Source organism: Sinocyclocheilus anshuiensis, unplaced genomic scaffold, assembly GCF_001515605.1.
Source record: "Sinocyclocheilus anshuiensis isolate Anshui unplaced genomic scaffold, SAMN03320099.WGS_v1.1 scaffold1753, whole genome shotgun sequence".
Taxonomy (NCBI): Eukaryota; Metazoa; Chordata; class Actinopteri; order Cypriniformes; family Cyprinidae; genus Sinocyclocheilus; species Sinocyclocheilus anshuiensis.
In genome coordinates this window covers 72,494-98,338 of record NW_015541398.1, presented here as the reverse complement: position 1 = coordinate 98,338, position 25,845 = coordinate 72,494, and the positions used below count along the sequence as shown (strand labels likewise).

The following is a 25,845-nucleotide window of genomic DNA, read 5'->3' as shown; positions in this document are numbered from 1 at the left end:
CGGTTGGGTTGTTTTGACTCAAAACAACCCAACCGTTGGGTCAAAACAACCCAATAGCTGGGTTTGTCCCTTTTTAACCCAGCATTTTTTAGAGTGTATGGAGGCAACTTTACATGAACCAGTCAACTGAATAATGAAAACAGGAAATGTCAATTCTCATTGAATACCCTGTTTTCCTCTCAAGTACTTCAAATTATAGAATTAAATATATTGAAAATGCATGCTGCACACTGAAACATCTGTTTTATTGTAATAATAACAAAATACTAAGCAAAGTGAGCATTTATTTTGATAATAGCAAAAACCCTTTTAAGCGAAAAGTAAATGAATAAATAGCTAAATAAATAATTACAGTTATGCTTTGGTAGTTTTTTACAACAATAAATATAGTGTCATATTGCAGATTTTATGTAATGCAGTGACATTTACATTTATGCATTTGGAAAACACTTTTATCCAAAGCAACTTGACTATGAAATGTATCACTTGTATTACATAGATAACAAAATATTAAGCAAAGTTTGCATTTATTTTGATAATAGCGTTTCAAGCCAAAAAAAAAAGGACAGTTATACTTTTTAGATTTTAAAATATAAAACAATAAATATAGTGTTATAGTGCAGATTTTGTTATTTAATGCAATAATATTTACATTTACATTTCTGCGTTTGGCATACGCTTTTATCCAAAATGACTTGATGATGAAATGTTTCAGTTTCCTTAAATAACAAAATATTCAGCAAAGTGTACACACATTTTGATAATAGCTAACACACTTTTCAAGCAATAAATAAATAAATAAACAATTATGTTTTGTAGCTTCTAAATGATAAAACAATAAATATGTTTTATGTAATGCAATGACATGCATCTATGCATTTGGCAGATGCTTTTATCCAAAGCACCTTACATTGCATTTAAGTTATATATTTTATCAGTTCATGCATTCCCTGTGACTCAAACCTTGGCATTGCTAGTGCCATGCTCTTCATGCATTTCAAGTGTGTTGTAAGTGTCTGAACTCAGTGCTATAAAATATCAACAACAAAACTGCAATGCACTCAACCTGCTCTGCTCATGTAATATAACAGCGCCAGTCGCCGAGCACAGGAGGATTTCTCCTCTCAAATTGCTCTGTGTGGTCTGCATCTCACGCTGCTGTTGCATTTATCACACGCTCCTGCATTCTCTTTATCTGTCGTTTTCACCCTGTCATAATTTGCAGCACAGTTCCATCTCTTTTCCCTTATTAGTGTAATCACACCATTAACTTCGCTGTTGATACTTTGCACTGGGGGCCAAAGTTATTTCGTAAATCTTTTATGGCCACGCCACAGGATGTTGCAATAGCGTGTCCCGAGGGGCTCATCTCTTCTCTCTTGTTAGATTTTTTATCTTTAACTCACATACTCATGCACACTTTTAGCTCTCTCTCTCACCACTAATAATTAGTTGCAGGGTGATAAAAGTCCCAGATCCCCCTCCGGCCACATAATCCCATAAACGCCACACACCAAACAACACACTGAGTGCTTCCCTCAAACAAAGATTAAAAAAGGTTTATCATCCAGCATGCTGGGCTCTGTATGCAGAAAGAGGAGTTAAAAGCTCCTGCAAGGCCCTCGGGAATGACTGCAGTAAAACCATTGAAATAACGGCTGTGAATCATTCAAGGTCAAGATCTGTCTCCATGTTTTGTGTTATTGATTTTTAAGTGGGTATTGCCCTGTTCTGCCATCCAGAGTTTGTAGTGCTGTTTGTGTGTGTGTAAATGGCTTGTAAAGAGATGAAGTTGTTGAGTTTTTGAGTGTCCGGTATGGATTGAATTCAGCCTGATAGCTGAGGAACAGTGAACATGTTGTACATGTTGAATCTCTTGATATTTTTTAGCCTTTTGGTGATACTCAGTATATATTTTGATATTTTTATGTTTACTCTGAAGTGGCTTGCTTTTTTCAGTCAGACAAATCATCATTTCATCCAAACAGCCGATTAGATTTAATAAGTCCAGTTAAAAGTAGTCAAGTCATCTTTTCCACACTTGTTTTCACTAAATGAACTCAGGGAAAAGTTATATTGAATAATTTTAAATTATTATTATTATTACGGACTGGTATAACTACATTTTAATAAACATCAATATTTAACTACATATATTTAATAAAAAAATAATAATAATAAATGGGGAAAAAATGCCACACAGAGAATTCTGTGACCTTGAAGTTGTTGAATCGATTATTTGGATCAGACAGTTTGAATTGATTTATTGATTCATGAATCAATCATAATGACTAAATGGCCAAATAAAAAATAAATAAAAATACTACTGACGAAATGTAGCCAGTTTGGCTAAATCTGACACATTTTACTTATGTATTATTAATGTGTATTGTCGCTCATTAAATAAATAAATAAAGACAAAATTCACTATGTTGCTTAAGTTTTTATTTATTTATTTATTTTTTATCTCCAATAAAATATATAAATATAACTATAATGTGAATATTTGCTATACCACCTGGCTCTTATACCTGCTCACATTACGGCTGGCTTTTTTGTAAACATACTTTTCCTGAGCGATATGATCTTGAAACCTTGTTTTGTATGTATTACTGCGTATATTCGTGTTAAAAAGGAAAAGGAAGCACACCAAAGTGCTTTAGGTGCCTTAATTTTCCTCAATTTTCTCAGAGACAATGAGCCTCCATTCCTGCCTTTGCTCCAATATTTACAGCCTCAGATCCGTTTCCATCTTTGCAAATTCCTGCCGCAGCACAAATTTCAGCCACTCCACAAATCTCCTAGCATCGCACAGCACTTGAAAGCCACAAATCTCGCAGGATTGCGTAGCTGCAGGGCGACCGGTGGAGTCGCGTGTTTGCACCTGGCTGCCAGTGATGAGCTTTATCACTCTGCATGAGCCAGAATTCCTCTTCCTGTCTGTCCTTGCATGCCATCAGCTATAAGATGAAAGCTAGAGCCTTAAAGACATGCAGCCATGAGTTTGGACACACTTGACTGAATTTACAGTATATATCATATATAAAAAAAAAAAACGTTTGATGCAAAGTCTTCTGCTGAAATGTTTGAAAATAGTTTTGTGGACAAACATAAATTGTACTGATGCATAATTTTCATAAAGCTGCAGTCCGTAACTTTTTTGTGTTCGAAATTTACAAAATTGATATAATACGTGAGTACACCATGAGTCCATTTTCCAAACCGTGTTTTTGACTTTTCCTGAATCACTACGGTACACCTATAATAAGTGTTTATATTCGGACTATTTAGACTGGTTCGGGTAGGTACCGCTGCGGAGTAGCCCAGTACCTGCGTGATTTGCCACAGACATAAACAGAGAGAAGTAGCTCCGGCTACAATGTTCTTCTGCAAGACGCACGCAGTTCTGTTTATTAACCGCTAGAGCCCCAAAAGTTACAGACTGCAGCTTTAACAAATACACTACAATATTGATTATTGTTATTATTTTTATGAATTTGAACTTTTTAGTTTGTTTTTATTTTATTCTGGATTTTTCTTCTTCCAGGTTTATTGATTTTTTTTTAAAGCATACATGTGAACTCCTTAAACAGTGTTTCTAAGCATCCCAGAATGCACCTTATGAATAAAGTTTTCTTTAATTATTATTATTATTATTATTATTCAGGTAATAATAATTTTACTACTACTACCAATAGATACATTTTATTTTATTTTATTTTTAATTTTTGAAAGCATATATGCAAACTCTTAAAATACTGTTTATAAGTATACCAGGATGCATCTCATGAATAAAGTTTTTTTTTTTCCTTTACGTTTTGGAATTTCCCCTGTGTATTAAAAAGTTACGTTCATATACATTACATGATAAACATGGCACGCTCAATATATGTATTACAAAAGAAAAGTGCTCATTCTGAAATCTGAATAAAGATTTATGCTTTGTATACGTATACAGTATACCTTAATTCGCCTTTTATTACTTGTGGGAAAACTTGAAACACTTTTAAATAAGTATAAAGAATGGCATTGGTTTTGTACGTTTAACTTTTGTTTATCGTTATTAATAAAAATGTTGTTCAATTAGCATGTTTTTGTGTTTTGCTTTGGTACCGAAATTGGTACCGAGAACCGTGGATTTTCACTGGTATTGGTACCGAATACTGAAATGTTGGTACCGTGACAACACTACCTTGTACAGTTATTCACTGTTCATGTAATTTTGTTATAGTGTTTTTATTTGTACAGTAGGCTAACTGCAAATGTTTCAACAATGATTTTGTTAAGAGCATTCATTTTGCAGCAGGTAATGATTTAAGCGTTGGTTAAATTAATAATTAATTCAACATATGTACATAACATTTTACTCCTATGGAAACGGTATAATGCTAGTAAAACGACATATCATTTGCGCGATCTTTCAGAGCCTGAAATACATGTTGCTCAATCAGGGACATTAAATGTCAGTGATGTCAATGATGCTCTCTGCCAGTAGGGAATAGTAAGATGGCCGCTTGAACACTTCCAGTGGCTTCACCTCCTGGCGGCAGTTTAGAACGCAATGAACGATCCAGTCATTATACGGATCAGTGGTTGAAAGTAGCCATAGTAAGGAATGAGATGTTTAACTGCTAGTGTATATCCAGAATTAAGTGAGACACAGATGTCTCATTAGCATTGCTGTTAAGCCGCGATTCCCTTTTTAAAGGGGTCATAGAATGCCTCGTTTATAATGGGTTTTCATGTTTTTGAATCATCGCTCCGGCCTGACAGGGCATCACAGTATGGTAGGGGCGTAACATTTCCGTCACACGCTTGAGGTATTCGGCCAATCATAACGCACTGGATAGCTGTCCAATCACAGCACACCTTGCTTTTCAGACCGATGAGCTTTGTTTCACGCATTACAGAAAGGCGGGGCATAGAGGAGAAACAATAATGTACAGTATGTGGAAAATAATGTTTTTTGAACCTTAAACCGCATAAACACATTTCATTACACCAAATACACAAAATAATGTTCTTTTTAGCAATATCATATGACCCCTTTAACTAAAGATCCACCAGTCTTGGCACTTCTTCTCTTTAGTGAAATTTGGATGAACTGTTTGGAATACAGAGCCGGTGTCTATGACTCACTCTGCGCCTCCTTCCCATGGGGAGTGGGTGGATAACAAGGGAGATAAGAGACTGCGGCCCCTCGAGGGTGCTCCTCCTGCAGGATGAAAATTTCATCCTTTCCCCTTCACACCCCCAGAGTCTGCTGTGAGAAGATATCATTCCCTCTTTGCTGCTTTCTGCCTGTCGCTGTAAACACAGCTGACTTGGTCCTGCATCAGACAAGAGTTTGCATCTGTAAACCGTGGTGAATTGCTAATGTTGCCAAACTAGCAATCTGATACTGTAGAGATGTAGCTCACATCGATATTGGGTGAAATAGTCCATTTTAATAAGATGTCATGGTGACTTTTCAGTTTTGTACTGCATTACCAGCAAAAGGATTCAGGTGATGCTGGATGAATTTAGGCCAAAATGAGATCTTTTAAAGCATAAAAACAGCCTATAAGTGTGCACATGATGTCTAGTTAGGCAGCTCACTAGGGTTTGGAATGGAGCCAATATGCCAAAATCAAACGTCCTCTCTAGTATGTGCTTTTGAAGCATCACTTTGATGTTTGATGTTCATGTAAAGGAAAGAAAACAAAGTAACAGGTCTTTATAATTAAGTTTGGAAATCTGTGGTAATAAACCATTGCATTTTGTTAAATGTGAAGGATCACCCTTCGTTTGATCTGTTTCAGTGAGCTCCAAACATTCAAATCCATTTTATTTGGGTCATTTAGACATTATTCTGTCAAACTGAATAAATGCAGCACGTGTATGTATTAGACTTTAATTAAAGTCTAAATCTTGATCTAGATCGTCAGACATTCATTTGCTTATAAATGTCCCTCCTTTCTGCCTGCCTTCACTCTCATTGCAGAGAAATGCCTTATTCAGTTTATGTAAAGTCACATAAGAATCTTGACATTGGAATATTTACCTCCATTTCAGGGATATAAATGGCATGGATAGATAATAGTGGCACTCTTTGTAACAATATTGATGTGATTAAATGAGCAGCACAACAAACGAGCTCCGAACTGCCGCCCTCTCCCTTCATTTGCCTGATTTCATTTGCTTAATTGAATATCCGACAAGAAATGTGCTTTTTAAATGGCAATGCTGTTTAGGGAAGTACATATGCATCAGACTGATGAACTTAAGTGTAGCTCTTTATTAATTATTTATTTATTTAGTCATTTAGCAGTTCAGATCTGATCCTTTATTAATATTCAAAGAGCATTGATTTTCTAAGTGTATGTCAGATATTACCGGTGCTGTGGCCCGTGTTGAAGGGTTTTCTGTCAAGGCACAGGAAATCTGTAGCAACTAATGTTTCCTCTGGGATTATGATAGATTATCCATCAATCCAGAAGTAATAAAGCAAGTGCTTTTTTCAGCTCTCAGACTATCAAACACTCTAACAAATAAGTAACATTATGTTGGGACTGGAATTATGGCAAAATTATGCAGAATTTATGTGCATTTATGTTAGAGGGCCATTATAGAAAACAAAACTGTTGATGAAGATATACGACCGGGTAATATTTTGAATATTTGCAATATATTTGTGATGATTTTGCTGTCAATAAAATGATGCATAATTTTAAGTGTAACAGTAATTTTAATGCATTTTTATTAGGCCATGCATGCACTGTAATGAGTGATTAATTTCACATTTCCTCCTTGTCTGACAACTTGCTAGTATATGGGGAAACAAGACATGAAATACAATAATTTCTCTGTTGTCAAAAGTTAAATGGCAAAAATGGCATTTGAGTTGGTTAGTTTTATTAATTTCTTTGATTTTATATACAGTATATATATATATATATATATATAAAGACACACACACACACACACACACACACTATAATAATTTGCTTAATTATTGCATATAAATTTAAATAATTAAATATTTGTCCTTCATTTAGTGAAAAACAGGCTGGAGAACATGCCTCGAATATATTTAGTTGTAAACTATTTGTAATTATTTAAATATATATTTAACATTATTTATATATCAATCACATGCAACTCATGAATTAAGACCAGAGCGATGACTGAAGTTGCGACGTGTGCTTTTGAATCTCTGCATCCCTTCTCTGCAGTTCCTGTGCAGTCCTGTCCTGAGAGAAACGGACTGACCTTTGACCCTTCATTTAAACACGTTTGTCATCATGGAGAGTCTAGCTGGCTGCTCGTATCATTTGTCTTTCAGCAGAAGCAACTGGGGTCTTTAGAAGTGCAGGCTGCGTTCAGTCCGCGCTTTGTTTTCCCAGCGTGCTCTTCCTGCAGGAATGTTGAGGAGAGCCTGCAGGTTGGGCACGCCGGAGATGCTTGGCTGGTGCAATTGTAGCATCCACTCAAAAGCTGGATCTATGTTTTCTTTGGAAAGGCAGAGACGGTGGGGAGCAGCCTGCTGTAATTACAGCGTGTGCTGAAGCAGAGAGGCTCGTGTGTGTGCCGAGCGTCACGCGCTGCAGTGTTTGTGTGTCCCTAAATGCTCGCAGTTTAATGCAGAGTTTCGGTGACTCTGTCAGCTCAGCGGTTCTCTTCCAGACTCATGATTTCCATAATAAGAGGGAGAAATGGCGCGCTCGGAGACGGAGGGATGTTTCCGTCTGCTCAGCCTGCAGGAATGTGGACGCGCACCTTCAACTCCCGATCAAACGTTTGAGCGTTTGAGGGTGGAAGCTGTTTGCTGAGCACCAGTGGCTCCAAACTTTCTGCTGTGGTGATGGTGCAATTAGTGCTGGTCTACGGGCGTCTCTCTGTGCTGTTTCCATGATTATTTTCTCTGTGGCAGAGGGGGTGTGTTGGATAGCAGATGTCTGCTTTGTGTGAGCATGATTAATTAGCCCAGGTCTGGCCAATTACATGATGAGCGCTTCTGGTTAATAAATGAATGCATCATCTTAATCATGAGTGAGTGAGAGTGTGCATGGGGTGGCTTCATTGGAAAGACACACGAGAGCCCTCAGCACACAGGCTATTAACACACACAAACCCCAAGACACACGCACTCAGCATGAACCTGGCGCGATGCGTGTGACCTCCAAAGGCCAGAGGTGTCTGTGCTCAATGAAACGCTCTCCAGGGACTCATTGTGGCTGGAGCTCACTTGTGTTTAAAACCACTTTATTAAATTAACACAGTGACATCATTCGTTGTGTGCATGATGTCACTGTGTTAAAGAAATAGATCAGCCCAAAATGCAAATGACTCGCTCTATATGTTCTCCTGCTGACCAATAATGCCATAGAGAAATAAATCCTTAAACTAATACTTAATGTCATATCGAAATATGAGTTTTGTCTTATTATGCAATAAAACACTTGAGTACCGCCGTTGTTATTTTTGTATTTTTTACATACCTGTAGTATTATTGTATTTATTATTAAAATTTTGATTTTGCTTTTATTTTTGCATTTTTTTTTTCTTTTCATTTTTGTTTAAGTTGTAGTAATTGCGTTATGGGCTTTTGTCATTTTTATTATTTGATCTATTTATTGATTCAGAAACATACAGCACAACCAGTGTAGTCGGATTCCAGAACAAATGATTCTTATGAGCTGATTCTTTTAATGAATAGTTAGTGCTAGTTACCATATTGAATCACTCTGAAGTATCAGTCTGACAAAATTGATTTCATCAGAGCGGTTATTGAATCAGCATCTGTGAACTCTGAACTGAACTAGTTATCATTAGATTCAGTGATGAAGCAAGTTTCATTAGATTTCAAATGAAGCATGTTTGTCTACATGACAATGTTTTGTTAAATATACTTATTTGCAATGTTTTTTTTTGTTTGTGTTTCAGATATTTAGACTACTGTGTCATGATTTTCAGTAAATAATTACTTAATTTTTTGGCTCTGTTCCTCACAAAAGCTATTGTATGACTTTAGAAGACTTCATATGAAATGCTTTGCTCTCAGAGTACTAATAATGAAGTAATGTTTGGAATGTGTTGATGTAATGTTTGATTGCATCCATTACTATGATGCTTCATGATGTCATTCTCCTATTGCTTTAAATTATGGCATGATCATACAGAATTACGGGAATGTGATGTAATGCTCTTGGAATGCTAATAATGAGCTCGTGTTTTGGATGATGTCATGTTTGAGGAATTGTATGTGCTGTTTGCTTTGCATCTTTCTGATGTCATTCTCCTTTGTGTCCCCCATCAGGTCTCACTAAATGGTAGCGTGAGCGTGTAGTGATCCAGCAGGAGTTTAGGAACCCCTGCGGTGAGTGCCATCCACGAATCATGGTGCCACATACCCGACAGGCCTCTCCTCGCGGCAGAGCCTCGTCCCTCCTGCTGCTGCTCTGCCTGGCGGTGCCAATCCATGCAGACAGTGAGTAGCACACTTAAAAATTCACATTACTCTCTTCTGTCAGTACAAGACTGTGAGTATGTACATCTATGATCTAAAAAGTTAAGTGTGTAGGAATGGGAATATCATGCAGTTTACAAAACAAACAACCTTCTTTCCTAAAGAGGCTGTTGTTTTACATCAGACCGGTTGTCAAGTGTTATTTTCTTTCAAATAAATTGTAGGAATTCTGGTTAGTGCTATAAGCACAGTCTGGAAAAAAATGAGATGAGGAAATATGGATGTCAGAGGGATTTGAGATGTTGGAACGGTGCAATCACCGTTGTGTTGTTTGTGTAATAACATTTGCGGGAGGAGCTTTCAGATTCACATCGATCTTGCTTGTCTCGAGGGACCCGCGTGGATCTTAAAGGGCCCCTATTATACCATTTCGAATATTGCCTTTCATGAAGTGTGAAATGTAGCTGTATGTGAATGTAAACGATCAGCAAAGATGTAAAGCCGAAAGTGCATGATAAATAAAATTATTATCTCCCAAATGAAAGAATCAACTCTGAACAGCCTAAACGAGTCGTCAGTAATTTGAATCCCTCTTCCGTCAAGGATATATTAGCATAATTCCTGCCTATGTTCTACGTTAGCTGGCCGCAAACATCTTGACCCGTCCTCAAACACTGTAGCTTTGTGTGGTTCACATCATGTCGAGAAGACGCTGTGTCAACGTGGGATTCACAAAACGCTTGCTCTTGAGAGATGAGCTCAGTACCCAGTTTATTTGGACCAGCTGGCTCCACTGAATCACAATCTGTAAGTATGATAAATAATAGATGTTTACATTTACTATCAAGCGTTCAAAATACAGAGCTATGGCGATGGGCGTATTGTTTCCGACACACGCTGTATGCGGCAGACCAATCACAACAGACTGAGCCATCTGACCAATCAGAGCAGAGTAGGCTCATTGAAAGGAGGGGTTTATAGAGACTGAATCTTAGAACTGCTTTGAACGAATAGTTTGAGAATTGTTGGAAAATTAGGTGATATTAAATGCATATTTTGAGAAAACTAAGGCGTTTTTTGACCTTGCATGCATGTAAACCTATTGTAGGAGACTCCAAAAACAATATTAGGAACCTTAAAAATTGAATAATAGGGGTATTTTAATGAATGTGACATGCTTCGTGTCACATTTATCCAGCTTTTAAAAGGCATATTAATCTGTCCGAAAATATGAGACCTGCTGGTTTGCTTTTTTTGCTGGGGAAATTGTTGCTGTAATTATTATAAGATTTGGGTCCTGAAACATAGGAGTCCCCGGAGAAAGATTTTAGCAAGTATTTTTGCTAAATCAAATAGCTGTGTTTACTCCAGCCATAGATCAGAATTGATAAGAGTGTGTTTGTGCAGCAGTATGAGAGTCACAGGCCTTATGTCATGTAGTCCCTGAACCCTGAGGCCAATAAAAATAATAAGAACACCAAAGTCTGGTCACTTATTACCGCTGCTGATCTTTATGGTGCAGTAATACCAGCAGCATTAATCATTTACTTATCGCTACCATTACCAGACTAGGACTCACCTTATATGGAATTATAGTTGTGTACCTTGAGAAAAATATTTAGGTCTTGCAGTCTTCTGGAAGGTTGACCAAGTTAGATATAGTGTGTTTGTTTTGCAACAAGGTTAAGTTAGCTATTGGCTGTGGTCTTTTATTCAGTTTGTTTTGGAATAGATGGTGTAAATGTCTGGGGCAGGTGGGCCGTGAATACTTTTATAAAAAACTTTTATCCAGCAAGGATGAATTAAATTGATCAAAACTTTTAAAAAGTGACAGTAAAGACATTTATAATGTTACAAAAGATTTCTGTTTCAGATAAATGCAGTTCTCTTGAACTTTCTATTCATCAAATGTTCTTGAAAAAATGGATGACCGTTTTAACAAAAATATGGAGCAGTATAACTGTTTTAAACGTTGATAATAATCAGAAATGTTTGTTGAGCAGCAAATCAGTATATTAGAATGATTTCTGAAGGATCATGTGACACTGAAGACTGGAGTAATGATGCTGAAAATTCAACTTTGCATCATAGAAATAAATTGTATTTTAAAATGTATTCAGATAGAAAACAGTTATTTGAAATTGTAATAATATTTCACAATTTTCCTTTTACTGTATGTTTGAGCAAATAAATACTATGCAAATTTTGAGCCTTTTGACATTATCCAGTAAATTTGCTTTGAAATATAAATATATTTCATATATATATCATATATATTTTAATTAAAGTTATTGTAGCCAAATGAATCCAAAATAATTAATGCATTTAGTAAAATACAGTCAAATATAGTTCAAATAATAAAATAATTAGGGATGCACCGATACTGGTGTCGGTATCAGGCCGATACTGAGCTCCTGTACTCGTACTCGTACTCGTTAAAATGCCCCGATACCAAACGCCAATACCACACAGCATGTGATAAGAGCAATATTCAGACAATGAAACACCGACAACAGAACAACAGACAGCAGAATGGAGTTACTAGAGATTAAGGATGTATACAGAGTATATGTATGCAATGAATATAATGTTAAACATTCAGTATTAACGCCTGTATAGCTGATGTGAGCGAGTTCATAAGCAAAGCACGCTGAGTGGATTGAGCGCGCGGCGGCGCAGATGCGCAAGCTTGTCGAGTTAATATCCCTTTCTCAAAGACATCACTGGAAAGTTTGTAGTTTGGTTGGATATGTCAAAAAAAAGTAAGTAAAACAATGCTCAAGTTACTTAAGCGTTGCGTGTGTTTTGCTTGCTTGAGTGTTTCTGCATTATATGAGTGGCTTTGGAATATAAATCGCAGCACATTTCAGATGAAATAAACTCGATTTATATTAAAAATAATCTACAGTAGTCTTTACTAAATTAATGCAAGGAATAATTGTTGATTTTTATATTCCCCAATATAAAAATATATAGTATAAACAGTGACCTTAGTATTTTTATTAAAACATTTACATATATAAAAATGTCAATTTAAACATTTGTGAGTGATGATGCATGTTGTCACACCACCATGAGCTTTATGTGTCTTGCACTGTTTCTCGCTCCTTGTTTGTATCGTCATGGTTTTTAATTTGATTATGTTCAGGTGTGTCTCGTTATCGCCACTACTTAAATAGAAAATAGTGTGTCAATAATGCAAAATGACAATAGTAAACTTAATTTTCAGTTAAAGGCAGTTCATCATTGAATTCAGTTTGGTTTGCTTCAATGAATTGGTTCAAAACTCGAATCAACATTTCACATGCGTCACGTCTTAGCTGTGTAGTTACATGCATGAAGACGAAGATAACTCAAAAACAGTTTTTAATCATTCGAAGAGGGCAAATCCAACTGAAGAACAGGGAATCCAAACACAGTAACACAAAGACCAGAACCGAAAATGAAACACAAGGAGGACAGAATTTAATACTGTAAAGTTGCTTTGACACAATCTGTATTGTTAAAAGCGCTATATAAATAAAGGTGACTTGACAAACATCAAACTCTATTGCCACTTTTATGACTCAATTTTAGATCAGATATGCAATTAAAATGTTTTTGTCTTAATGGTCTCATAATCCCGAGTCATGGCACATGTTTAGGAAACATAAAAGTTGTTTAAAATCATTGTAATGCTGGCTAACTTTATGTTGGTATTGTAAAATGTATTATAGCACCTGTCAGTGTTTGTGACTCCGATGTCAGGCCTGTAGATGGGGAAGATGGCAAATGTTCCTGAATTTGCCCTCTGCCTTCCTTTGCTCTTCACGCTGACGGAGCCCTGCGCTCCCATGCAGGGGTGAGAAAAGCCTTTAGCAGGTTTCTCAGCGGAATGCACCGGTTTTCTCACTCTTGCAATCTCTGGCTCTCACGGTCTCTCTCTCCTCACTGTATGAAGTCCTTCCACCAGCAGCTGGACCAGCTTGTGTTCACATTATGATCCACTCAATAGATTTTTGTTTTTCTCCACTCACACTTTCCTTTCGAGTCTCCTTGCAGACATATGTAGGATGCAGTCTTGAAGACGTTAAGCACAGAGTACAAAATCACCATGTTTTATTTATGAGAGCAAATATGGTGCAACTTGCGGTTTCAGCATCGCCGGGACTTACACAGCTGCACGTCCTCTAATTGATGCTGTGCTGAGTCCGTGTTGCAGAGCTGCTTTTGTGCTAATTCCAGTATGGGATTAATGCCAGTGGTCACAGAGGGAAGGTCCTTGCAAAGGAAATCACCTCTCACATTCACACAGAGATTGCTAAAGCCACATGCAGCTAAAGGAAAGAACCATTTCCTGCTCCTTTTCTTTCTGCTTTGCCTGATTCCTTCGTTTCTCAACCCAAAAACCGAATATCCCTTAAAAAAAGTCATACACTGGAAAAAAATAGATGTGATAAAAATGTTCACTCTGAAATTGCTAACAAATTTCACAAATAATTGCAAAGAATCGGGTACTAACACATTTAATAAAACATTAAATTTTTAAGTAGAAATACATTTATAAATCTGTTGTCAACAAAAGAGAAGTCTTTGAAATATTTCCCTGTGGTTTTCCGCCAAAATACAACTCTTTTTTTAAACACAGGGACTAATGAGATAATTAACAAACAGGTGAACATAATGACAAATCAGAACAACATAGGGAAAACCAGGTTATACAATGTGGCAAACATGACAGAACCAAAGACACACTGAAACAGAGCATACACATTACACTAGGGTGACCATACGTGCCATTTTCCCAGGACGCGTCCTGGGAAAATGGCACATATGGTCACCCTACGTTACACTGATGGAAGTTTATCCAGAAAATCCATTCACATCTGCGTCAATTAAACCAACCACCAATACACACAAGACAGTTAAAAATGGGTTGTTGTCTGACCCCTAAGCTCTCTTCAGACACACACACACACACACAGGCTGAAATCTAAAAAGATTTAGTGAAAACTTGTTACGCAGACCTTTTTAACCCCTCGAGCACTGGAGCGCCTCTAATGTGTTCATTCAGACAAAGCACTTCTTAATCGAATCTGAACTGATTTGAAGAATCAATGTTGTTTGAACCTGTGCTGCTGAAGTGGATGTTATGCCGGTTCAGCTGTGAGTGTTTGTGTGAGTCAGGTGTGAGGTGAGGGGGCTCCTAATTGCTAATCTGACGGATATTTTTATTCAAAGTGACTTATTGTTCGCTTATTTCAAGTCGAATCCCTCTGGAGTAGCCTGAGGTTAAGTGTCCTGCTCAATGGCGAGAGCTCATGAATCATCCTTTACAAAACTGGAACCAATAAAGATGCACTTCTTTGTTTGCATACAGCCAGAAGCGTAGCGCACTTGACAACATGGAAGAAGAGGGTGGAGAAGAAACTTCAGGCAAACTTATCTTTTTATATATTAGTTACATTAATAAAAGCTGTATCCACGTACACTATAAAAATATTTATATATTTATATAAATGTGTGTGTGTGTATATATATAATTAACCTCTGCCTAAGAAGCATAGAAGCAGTCTACTTTGTATCCACCATGTGACGTTGTCATTGAATAAAATATTAAAAATGGTTTTATGATGAAAAATGTTTGAAACCAAGATGAATGCAAAGATTGCATTTCTAATGAATTCTTTAAACCTACGATTTAAAATAGGTGATTAAAATTATTTTTTTTTTCTTTTAATAATCTTGGACATCCTTCTTAGCCATAGAACTATTTGCATTTGTGATTTTCAAGCCTTTAAGAGTGCAGAATGTACTCTACTGTAGAATAGAAAGTAATCCGATGAGCTTGACTGTGTTGAATGAGAGTTTATTGTTATTGTTGTATTATAAGCAGGTAGATAAAGTGACTGTAGACTGAACATACAGACTGATGAGAGTGTTTCTGTCAATAGAAGGATGAGAACACCTACACAAACACAGCAGAAGTCACTGCCTAAGTCAGTCTTCAAATCCATCGGCAGGAGCGCTGCACATCCTGCAGGCCAGAAATACAGCTGTGTGCCACAGAAAGCTTTTTTTACCAGAGAGAGGTAGTGTTCAGTAAAATAGTGTAAAATAAATAAATAAAAAACCTTGCCGTGTCCCATGTTTCATTTAGTACAGTTTTTTTCTTTATTTATATTTATTGCCCTGTGGTGTGATTTTGCAGGTTTTATTGCAGGTGACACAGCAAATGATGGTCATCATCTGATAAAGATACAATTTTGATTTATGAGAGTTCATAAATTGCTATAAATTAATTACTGATACTATCCCTGTGTTTACCTTTGTGCTGATCAGACTCGTTTACAACATGTTAGCTAGTAAGGATGTCAAAAGTACCTGTACGTTCATACCAAGTCAATACTAAATAAAAAAAGGAATAATTCCAGTCCTTCTGGAGTCATCACTAGTACGACTGTCAATATAAACCGAATATAAACCAGTCATGACAATTAAAATTGGTAAGCATTTATTATGAGAATTATAATCCATAGAGAGAAAAAAGATTTAGCTTTTCTGATTAAATTTGATAATAATTATATCAGTAACACTTTACAATGCATTTAACTTTAGATGAATTAAAGTTAACCAATGGGACCTTATTGTAAAGTGTTACCATTATATCAATAATTTTACTATTGAAAATATTGTTGTATATTATTAAATATAATATTTTAAGCATTACATTTTTTATATTTAACTTTTAAAATATTTAAAAGATATTTTAGATTAAAATTATATATGTGACCCTGGACCACAAAACCAGTCTTAAGTCGCTGGGGTATATTTGTAGCAATAACCAAAAATACATTGTATGGGTCAAAATTATTGATTTTTCTTTTATGCCAAAAATCATTAGGACATTAAGTAAAGATCATGTTCCATGAAGATAGTTTGTAAATTTCCTACTGTAAATATATCAAAACTTAATTTTTGATTAGTAATATGCATTGCTAAGAACTTCATTTGGACAACTTTAAAGGCGATTTTCTCAATATTTAGATTTTTTTGCACCCTCAGATTCCAGATTTTCAAATAGTTGTATCTCGTCCAAATATTGTCCTAACAAACCATACATCAATGGAAAGCTTATTTATTCAGCTTTCAGATGATGTATAAATCTCAATTTAACAAAATTGACCGGTTTTGACTGGTTTTGTAGTCCAGGGTCACATATAAGAATTGATTAGTCTTCTGGTAGAATAACAGCCATACTAGAGAACACTGGAGAGAAGAATACAGTATACAGTATGTGTGTGTGTGTGTTCTCTCTGCCACTTTTTTCTATAGGGCAGTGTCTCGGGAGCCCTGATCGCTCGACTGTGTCTGAGCTTAAAAGCCTGTGTGTGGTTTTCTCTGTATCTATCACACACACACACACACACACACACACACACACACACTGTATCCTCTGTACCTGTTAATTTTCCCTGAGCGCACAGCAGCCCACACACACTGACCCAGGAACATACAGTCCTGACAGACACACGCGCATTCACATGTGAGGGAGCAGGCTTGACATCGACCGACTATATATGTGCATTAAAAACAGGTTTATGACAGGAGATAATTATATTTCTCATATCCTGTCAACAAAGAAACAACAGACCATGAAGAGTTCAGAAATGTGAGCTGATGAGAATTTTCCACCAGCTCATTTGGATCTTTCCATTCTGTCCAGATCTCGTGGTGCATGAACGCACACTGATCATCCTGTGTACTTTACCAGCGCTAAATAAACCTGAAAATGAAGGTAACCAAAGAGACACTGTAAACACAGAGATTGTCTACAGGATATGAGTCTGCTGGGACACATCCACTAAAAATCACCAAAACACCAGATAATTAAAAAACATTGAGCAAAAATTATGAACAGAAAGGTCCTACAGCATTTGAGCAGATACAGACAGTTAATCTAATGCTATGAAATTCATTTTTATGTAACATACTGTAGGTGTTTATATACATTTGGGAGAGCATTGTATATTTCATCATGACATTTTATCCCTTCTGCCTGTATACTGCTACTAGCAGTGTTTGCGGCACTGTAACCTAAATCACAGCCAATGGCCGGACACACACTTCATCACATACAGTTTTTAGGAGCAAGTTTATGGTTACAGAGGCGTTAAAAATTAATTTTAAAACATATTTTGTGCATATTTAGTGATGTGTGTGACTCTTTTCATTTGAGCCAATAAATAATCACCTATCAACCACCCAAAATACCGTAGTAACTATGTTATAAATTGGATGTTTCAATATGATTTGACATTTTTTCTCTTAGCTATATATATATGATTTGCTGATACCTCAGAACATGTCATGATATGATTACGATTTGATTAGATTCAGGGGCCTGCAATCAATATATCAGTTATGCAGGATTATGTGCCTGAATTATAGATCCAAATACATTTTTATTAAAGGGATAGTTCACCTAAAAATGAAAATTCACCTTCATGTTGTTCCAAACCTGTATGAATTTCTTTTTTTTCTGTTCAGCATAAAAGAAGATACTTTGAAGAATGTGGGTAAAAAAAAAAAAACAGTTGCTGGTCCCCATTGACTCCCATAGTATGGAAAAAATACTGTGGAAGTCAAAGGCTATCGTCAGCTGTTTGGTTACACACATTCTTACTCATACATGAAACTCTTACACGTTTGGAACAAGTGCGGGTGAGTAAATGATGACAAAATTTTATTTTTTTATTATTTTTTTAACTGTCCCTTTAAGTCACAAGTTGCATCCAAAATATAACAGCATAGCATTGAATTGAACTCCATGAAAATTGCAAATCCTGTTTCCCAAATGGGACATCCAATAATAATATATAGAAATAATAATATAGAAAAAAAGTAGATAAATCAAGACGCACACAAGACAATCATTCACAATCATGTGCTTTCTAAAATGTGCAAATCTAATATCCCCATTATTTGTTCAGTTGATCAGTGACAACTTGATGTATTTTTATGATAGTGTCTTCAAGTATGGTACTAGTATAGTACTTCTAGTACTGTTTTTTTTTTACATCATAGTGTAATAGTCATTTGATAGATGCATTAATCTATATTGATATATTGTTATATCACTAATAGCAACCTCTCTAGCATTGTAGTCTCAACAATTGCAGAGGCAAGCCCCTTTTTAAATGCAATAAAAAGCACAGAAAATGTAAACATCTAGTTTCTGTAATTTTGTGCATGTTCGCATGTTCATTCAGAAGGTTCTCTCTATCTTTGGTTGCACACAAAGATGTTTCATCCCAAATTCTGCACTTTGAAAGCATGTGAAGTGTGGTTAAAAGCTCTCACGGGATGAGGACTCACATCTAAGAGGGAACCTGCTTTGATTTAGTCATCATTCATTTAGTCTCAGTAAAATAAAGATGGAGAAATTGAAAATATATTTGGGATTTGGTTGCTCTGAGATGGTGATGTTCACTCTATAATAAATACTGTATATAAACGTGTGATGAACTTCAAATCCATTTATAGCAAACTTTCCCTCATGTGAATAGTTACAGAAATTACACTACCAAGACCCAATTGTTCAGTTTCTTTTAAATAACTCCTACTCTTTTGAAAGGCAATTAAATTGTCATCAAAAAGCTAATTTTCTGATTCATACTTCTCGGAGCGATGAATGAGTTTATTAGTCGAGGCGGAGCCTCAACTGTGAGACGGTGTGCTGATTGCTGCCGTATAATCACTTCCAAAGTTTCTCTGCTCATGTAGACGATTCACTCACCATTTATTGAGCGATCGTCACAATGATTACACAAGGCTGCTCAAGACCACCCCCGCTAACTCACCTCAGAGAGAGAGAGAGAGAGAGAGAGAGAGAGAGAGAGAGAGAGTGAGAGAGAGAGAGAGAGAGGAATTGGTCATGGTGTTGATAATGGGGGCACCATTCTGCCTATCTATTGCTATTTAGACAGAGCCATTACTGTAATGCACCACCCAATGGGGAATAAAAGAGAAGCAATTTCTCTCTTTATCTCACTCCTCTCCTCTCTTCTCCTGAATAATAAAAAGGCCCGGCATTCAGGCTGGAGTCTCACTAACTCAGTATGAGAGTTTAGTGTCCTTCTCACCTTACTACCGCCGACAGAATATTCAAACCCTTGTAAATTAAGAGGTCACATTGTGAGCTTTGTTTGACTCTAAAGATTAGCTTGACCAACTCAGATCAGCTCATTGAGGGCAAATGCTAAACACAGAATCAAAGTGGATCCTGTTTGCTTTCTTAATGCTTTTGGTATATGTAAAAAAATAAATGCTTATTTTCATTGTAAATAAGCATTATTGCAGTATGTTTTTACACTACATTACAATTTCAGGTTTAATTCAATGCGTTACTTCTTTGAAATGATTTGTTGAATCTGTTTCTCAGTGAATATTGTTTCATTGTAGTCCAACACTCTACAATGTGAGTAAATCACTCACATATGCGACTAAATTTTAATGCTAGGCGACTTAATAATGTCTATCATTAGCATTGGATAATAAATTGTTAGATTTCACTTGCCAGTGTTTTGAGTTAGAAGTTTAGCACAGATATATTTTCACAACTAAAAAATATACTTGCCAGTGGTGATTCTATTGCCAAGGTGTGCATGGAGAATTAGTCTTATACTACAAAAAATGAACCACGCACTTTATTTTAGTGCAAGCTGTGAACTCTGCATGCAGCATGCAAACATAGAAATGCAAAGGAGTTTATGAACAATAAAATTAAAAAGATTTCTTCTTGTCTGAACAAACATGTTGTCTATTTCTCCTGTGTATCAGCAGCACTGGTGTTGGGCATATTAATATCCTCTGTTCCGATACTCTTGCACACATGAAGCGAGAGCTCGGCTGGAGGTAAGCCGTGCATCCATAATTAATGAGAATAAATGGCTGGGCTGCTGCATCTCGATCGATGTTGAGCTGCTTGATGTTTAGGGACAGAGGGCAGGAGACAGACTTCCTGGATGCTGTCAGTTTATTTAACCTCATGCAGTTCTGTAAGGGAGTGGTTCTCTGCATTATGCTGTGTGGAAGGAAATGTATCTGCTGTTTGTGTATTTTGCGTTTTCTGCCAGTTATTATGCCTTCTTGTCAGATCTGGTAAGCATGAGTTAAAGAAAGTCATGGTTAAACACCTCTAAATGGAGAAATTGCAGCTCTTAAATTAGCACCTAATATTAAGTGGCAAACAGTGTGTTTCACAACTGATCCTCCCTGACGTGTAGAAGCGCGGCGCAGCCGATCATCTGGTTTCAGAGCTGTTGATGCTCATTAATCCTGTGATCTGTCAGCAAGCAGATTAACGGTGTCCTCGCACCAGGCCGAGGGATTTGGGTGGCGTGTTTGCGGTCGGCTGCTCATCACTGTGGCTGCTCGGCCTGTGCACTGTGAACATGCAGGCCCGTTATACATAATTAACACGCATTCTTGGGTGATTATTAAATTAGGGCAATTTTAGCTACTTAAAATCTTGAAAAATGAAAGTTATGATGAAATAAATTTGAAACATCAGATCATGTCCTGTAGATTGGTGTGTACTTGTGCTACATTCTGTGATGATAATGGCATTTTTGACTTTTTGGAGGACAATTTAGATGAGATTTTGACTTAATCTTGAAAATTAATAGCGTTTTTGATGTTCAGACTGTCACTCTGCTGCACTCATGTCACTTGTCATTTCTATCATAAACAAAACCTTCATGGAAAAACTCATGAAAAACATTACAAATTGTATTTGTACACACAAATATTTATATATATATATATAAATTTATATAGATTTTTTGGTAACACTTTACAATAAGGTCCATTAGTTAACATCAGTTAACTACTTTAGTTAACATGAACTAAGCATGAACAGTACTTCTACAGCATTTATTAATCTTATATAATGTTAATTTCAACATTTACCAATGCATACTTAAAATCAAAAGTTGTGCTTGTTAACATTAGTTAATGATTTACTAATGCATTATTAAAATCAAAAGTTGTGCTTGTTAACATTAGTTAATGCACTGTGAATTAGCAATGAACTACTGTATTTTTAGTAACTAACATTAATACATACTGTAATAAATGTATTGTTCATTGTTTGTTCATGTTAGTTAATACATGAACAAACGTTAACTAATGGAACCTTAATGTAAAATGTTACTGTTTATATATATATATATATATATAATTGTATTTACTTATTTTATTTACTTTTTATGAAGTTCTGTAGGTATAAGGAGACAATTTCCCTGTTTGTTTGTTTTTGGTGTTTTTATATACATTTATAATAGAGAGGAAGGTTTAAAATTTACTAGAATACTAACTAGAGAATAAAGATAAAGAGAAAAAGTAGCAAAACAGTGTTATTTCATGTTATTGCATGTAGCGGTATCAAACCCAATTACTCAAGGAGGCGATAGTTACCTTCAAATATGATTGTTTATCATACATTAATGTTATTATTAGTGTATCGTTAGTGTTAGTATTCAGCTAGCTAACTATAAACATACTATAAAACAACTATAAACTAACTGTAACTTGCTCAGCAAGATCGTATTGTTCCACCCTGACAGTACTTAGAAAAATACAGAAAAATATAAGAGAAAAATGAAGATATTTTAATGCCAGTGCTTACTATATGTAGCACTCTTTGTGGCATAGCTGAGAATGCACTTGTACTTTAAAACGTGAAACAAAATGCAAATTGTGCTTGTCAACAGTAGCTATAGAAGCGTTTGCGTTAATATGCCATACTTGCACATATATAGTATGTTTAGGGCCTTAATGGGTTAAGCAGGTTCAGTCTCAGAAGATTCAGTTCTTACAAAGAGGCTAATGTGGTTGTCTCTGCGGCTTTGATCCCGTTGCATTGGGTTTTGTTCACATACAAATACTCATTTTAATCACATGCTTCTGTTTTTGAGTTTGTGGATTGCTTTTAAGTTCCAATTTAAAATTTTTATGATTAAATCATGAGATTGTAATGAAGTATTTATACGGCATCAGACTGAAGCTTTTGTTGTCATGACTAGAAATGTTTTGCATCATGCATGAGCTTTTTTTTTTTTTTATCATGCATGAACTTCTGTTTACATTAGATTTGTCTAGGCACTTGTTTCTTAAGATGAAATATAAATTATCCAATCAAAATGTTCATGCAAATTGTCAGTCCATTATGGAGCAATAGACTTGACTCAAACTCAAAGTGGATGTCATTTACGGGGAAAAATGGGAAGAGTTGGAATTAAGAAGGATGCTGGGATTGAACTAGTGTGATTTATACATCTCTGATTGGCAGATTACATGAAAATGCTCAGAAACCTCAGTGTCCTGTGTTTTGGTGAGGTAGAGCGAGGGCAGAAACCTTGGCAGCAGATTGCTTTGCACTGCCTGAAGAACACACGAAAGTCAACACGGTAAATATTGCAGGAGGCCAGCATGCTATAGCAGGCACAAAGAGCCTTGTGTGACTGAGAATCTGTGATGCCTGTCTTGTGTGACACATCCAGGGTCAGTGGTCATCTGGCAGGGCGGCCGTCTGATGAATCAGACATGAGAGGAAGTTTGACCTCAGGTGTTATAGGGGAGGTTGATGCTAATATACAGAACCGATCATCCTGAGGTGTGAATAAGACTGTGTTTCTGTTTCAAATCAGCATGCACCATATGCGAGTGTATGCGCATGTAGGTTTGATACATACATATTTTACACTTATACACACAAATATAGACTATATTTTAAAGACAAAACTGTCAACAGAAGTTAGCGAGATCTGGCAAAAAGTCTATTCTCAAAGTAAAAAAACAAAAAACAAAAAAAAATCAATAAAAAAACAAAAATCTTACAGACCCCAAACATTTGAACAGTAGTTTATATTAAATTTATAACCATATTTATTTATTTATTTTACACTACTGGTCAAATGTTAAATGAAAGGAGTATCTTATGCTCACCAAGGCTGCAATATTGGGAAATATTATTACAATTTAAAATAATAATGTTCTGTTTCAGTATAATTTAAAATGTCATTTATTTCTGTGATCAAAGCTGAATTTTCAGCATCATTGCTCCAGTCTTCAGTGTCACATGATCCTTCAGAAATCATTCTAATATGCTGATTTGCTGCTCAATAAACAATTTTCATTATTACCTATGTTGAAAACAGTTGTGCTGCTTCATATTTTTGCATATCTGCTTAATTAAAGTATTAATTTAATAATCTATTTATCTATCTATTAGTGTTGTCACGGTACCAAAATTTCAGTATTCGGTACCAATACCAGTGAAAATTGTCTGTCTGTGTGTCTGTCTGTCTGTCTGTCTGTCTATATCAAAGTTCTGTAGTGTTTATAATTGGCTTTATATAAAACAACAGAAGTAGTGTGTCCCCATTTAGCTGATGTATGCATGAGTATGTGATATAATTAATTTCTTGTGGAAAGTTGCAATAAACCTCATGTGAAGTCAGAGAATCAGTTGGCAGTCTACATTCTGAACACACACTGCACCAGGCGAGGGCGACCATAATGACATCAATTCTGCTGACATCAGTGCCGTGAAGCGAGAGAGAGCCAGAGATTTAGAGAAAGGCAAAATTCTGCCAAAGAAAAGATGAAGACGTTGTCTCCAGCGAGGCCAGCAGTTTGCATTATGCATCTGTAGCCAGAGACAGAGGTAAACAAAGCAGGCAGCACACGTTATGATATATCTGTTGTTCCCTGCGGTGAGCTGGATGGCTGGAATCTTTAATTACGTTCCCGTCAGCTCTCTGTTCCTCTACAGGCACACTTTCACCAGGGGATGGCGGTGGACTGGGAGCTCAATTTGTTTGGGTTGCCATGGCTCGTATTCTGTCAGAGCATTTAATTATGCTTTTGATACATCAAGCTCTCATGGCTTATAAACAGTTTATTCTTATCTCGAGTACAGCCAAGCAGAGAGCTTAGGCAATAGGGGAAATAGAATTCCCTCATATCGCTCGTATTTATTGTTTCTCACCATGAGGGACGTGACCCAGTGCACATGGAGGAACATTACTTGTACCGTCCTGGAGGTCTAGCTCAAGGCAGAGTTTAGACATTGTTAAAAGATCTGCTTTTGTTCCAACGCTTCTAGCGAGGACAGTTTTATTGCTCAGCGATTGCTCCATCATAGCTCACGAGACTTACAGGAATAGATCACCCAAGAATGTCATTCCAGCTCAGATTACATTGTTATTTTAAGATCAATGAGATACTAGTTTAAAAAAATAATAATAATAATTTAATATGTAAAACCTATAACATTTTGAACTAATTATAATTTTTTAAATTTTCCATTTTAATTTTCATTTTAAAATTAAAATTAAACTTTTTTTTTATATTATTATTGTAGTTTTTATTCATTTTTATTTCATTTTTATTTTTTTGGTTATCTTAGTACATCAGGTTAAACTAAATGGAAATGAGAAATGTTGCATTGGCAGCTAGCTGAAATAAAAGCTATTTAATTTTATTTTATTTTAGTTCAAGTAATAAAAATTGATTTATATGGTTTTAGTTAACTATAATGTCCCTGGTTACGCAAAAGGAGTTCTTATGCAGAATGTTCAAGGTTCTGTTGTGTATTTTCAAGCTTCAAAAATTGAAGTGTTCCAAAACTAGTTCATATGACTTATGCACTATATTTCCATCCTTTTCAAGTCATATGATAGTTTGTGTGAGAAACAGACTGAGATTGCTGTTCACTCCTGATACAACTCTCCAGTGTACTTTGCTCATTTGCTTTGTGTTCTCCATCAGAGTGCAAATGAAAATGTAAATGTATTCCATTTAAAAGAAAGTAAAACAAGCTTGAAAATAATATGGAATGACTTGAGGGTGAGTAAATTGAGAAAATATATATATTAGGGGTGTGACGAGATCCGATGTGTCTCGCGAGATATGACTAGTCTCGCGAGAACGTGACGATATCCTCGCGCAGACCTTTCAGATATATTTGCATTACACTGGCTCGTTCACAAGTGGTGGTATGTAAGATATTTTATGTTCACATCAGGCAAGTGGCCACATGATAAGCGGGAAAATTACGCAGTGTAGTCTTTATCCAGTCATAAAAACAGAATTCACAGTTTAACGTGCAGTTACTACACACATACTGAAGCGCGCTGTGATTTCAGCGTCTGCGTCTCACTAAATGAGGACGTAAACACATGAACAACATCTCCAGAACTGCTCTGAGAGTCACTTCATGAGCATTTTAGCATTTGATTTGAGTAAAACTAGTGTCATATCTCATACACAGAGCTGTAAAGGTATTCACGGCAACCCGTCAAAATAAAAGTCCGGTTTGATTTGAAGACATTGTGCCTATAACTATTTTT

The 25,845-nt window shown here is 36.1% G+C and overlaps 1 protein-coding gene across 1 annotated transcript in view; it reads left to right on the top strand.

Annotated features, from left to right (window-relative positions):
- Positions 1-25,845, top strand: part of LOC107690820 (receptor-type tyrosine-protein phosphatase F-like) — a gene marked incomplete at its 3' end in the record, with an annotated part of 148,432 nt that overhangs the window by 54,496 nt on the left and 68,091 nt on the right. The window contains exon 2 of the mRNA XM_016489240.1: positions 9,299-9,469. Coding sequence (XP_016344726.1) covers positions 9,379-9,469 — 91 coding nt within the window. The remainder of the gene's footprint in view (positions 1-9,298; positions 9,470-25,845) is intronic.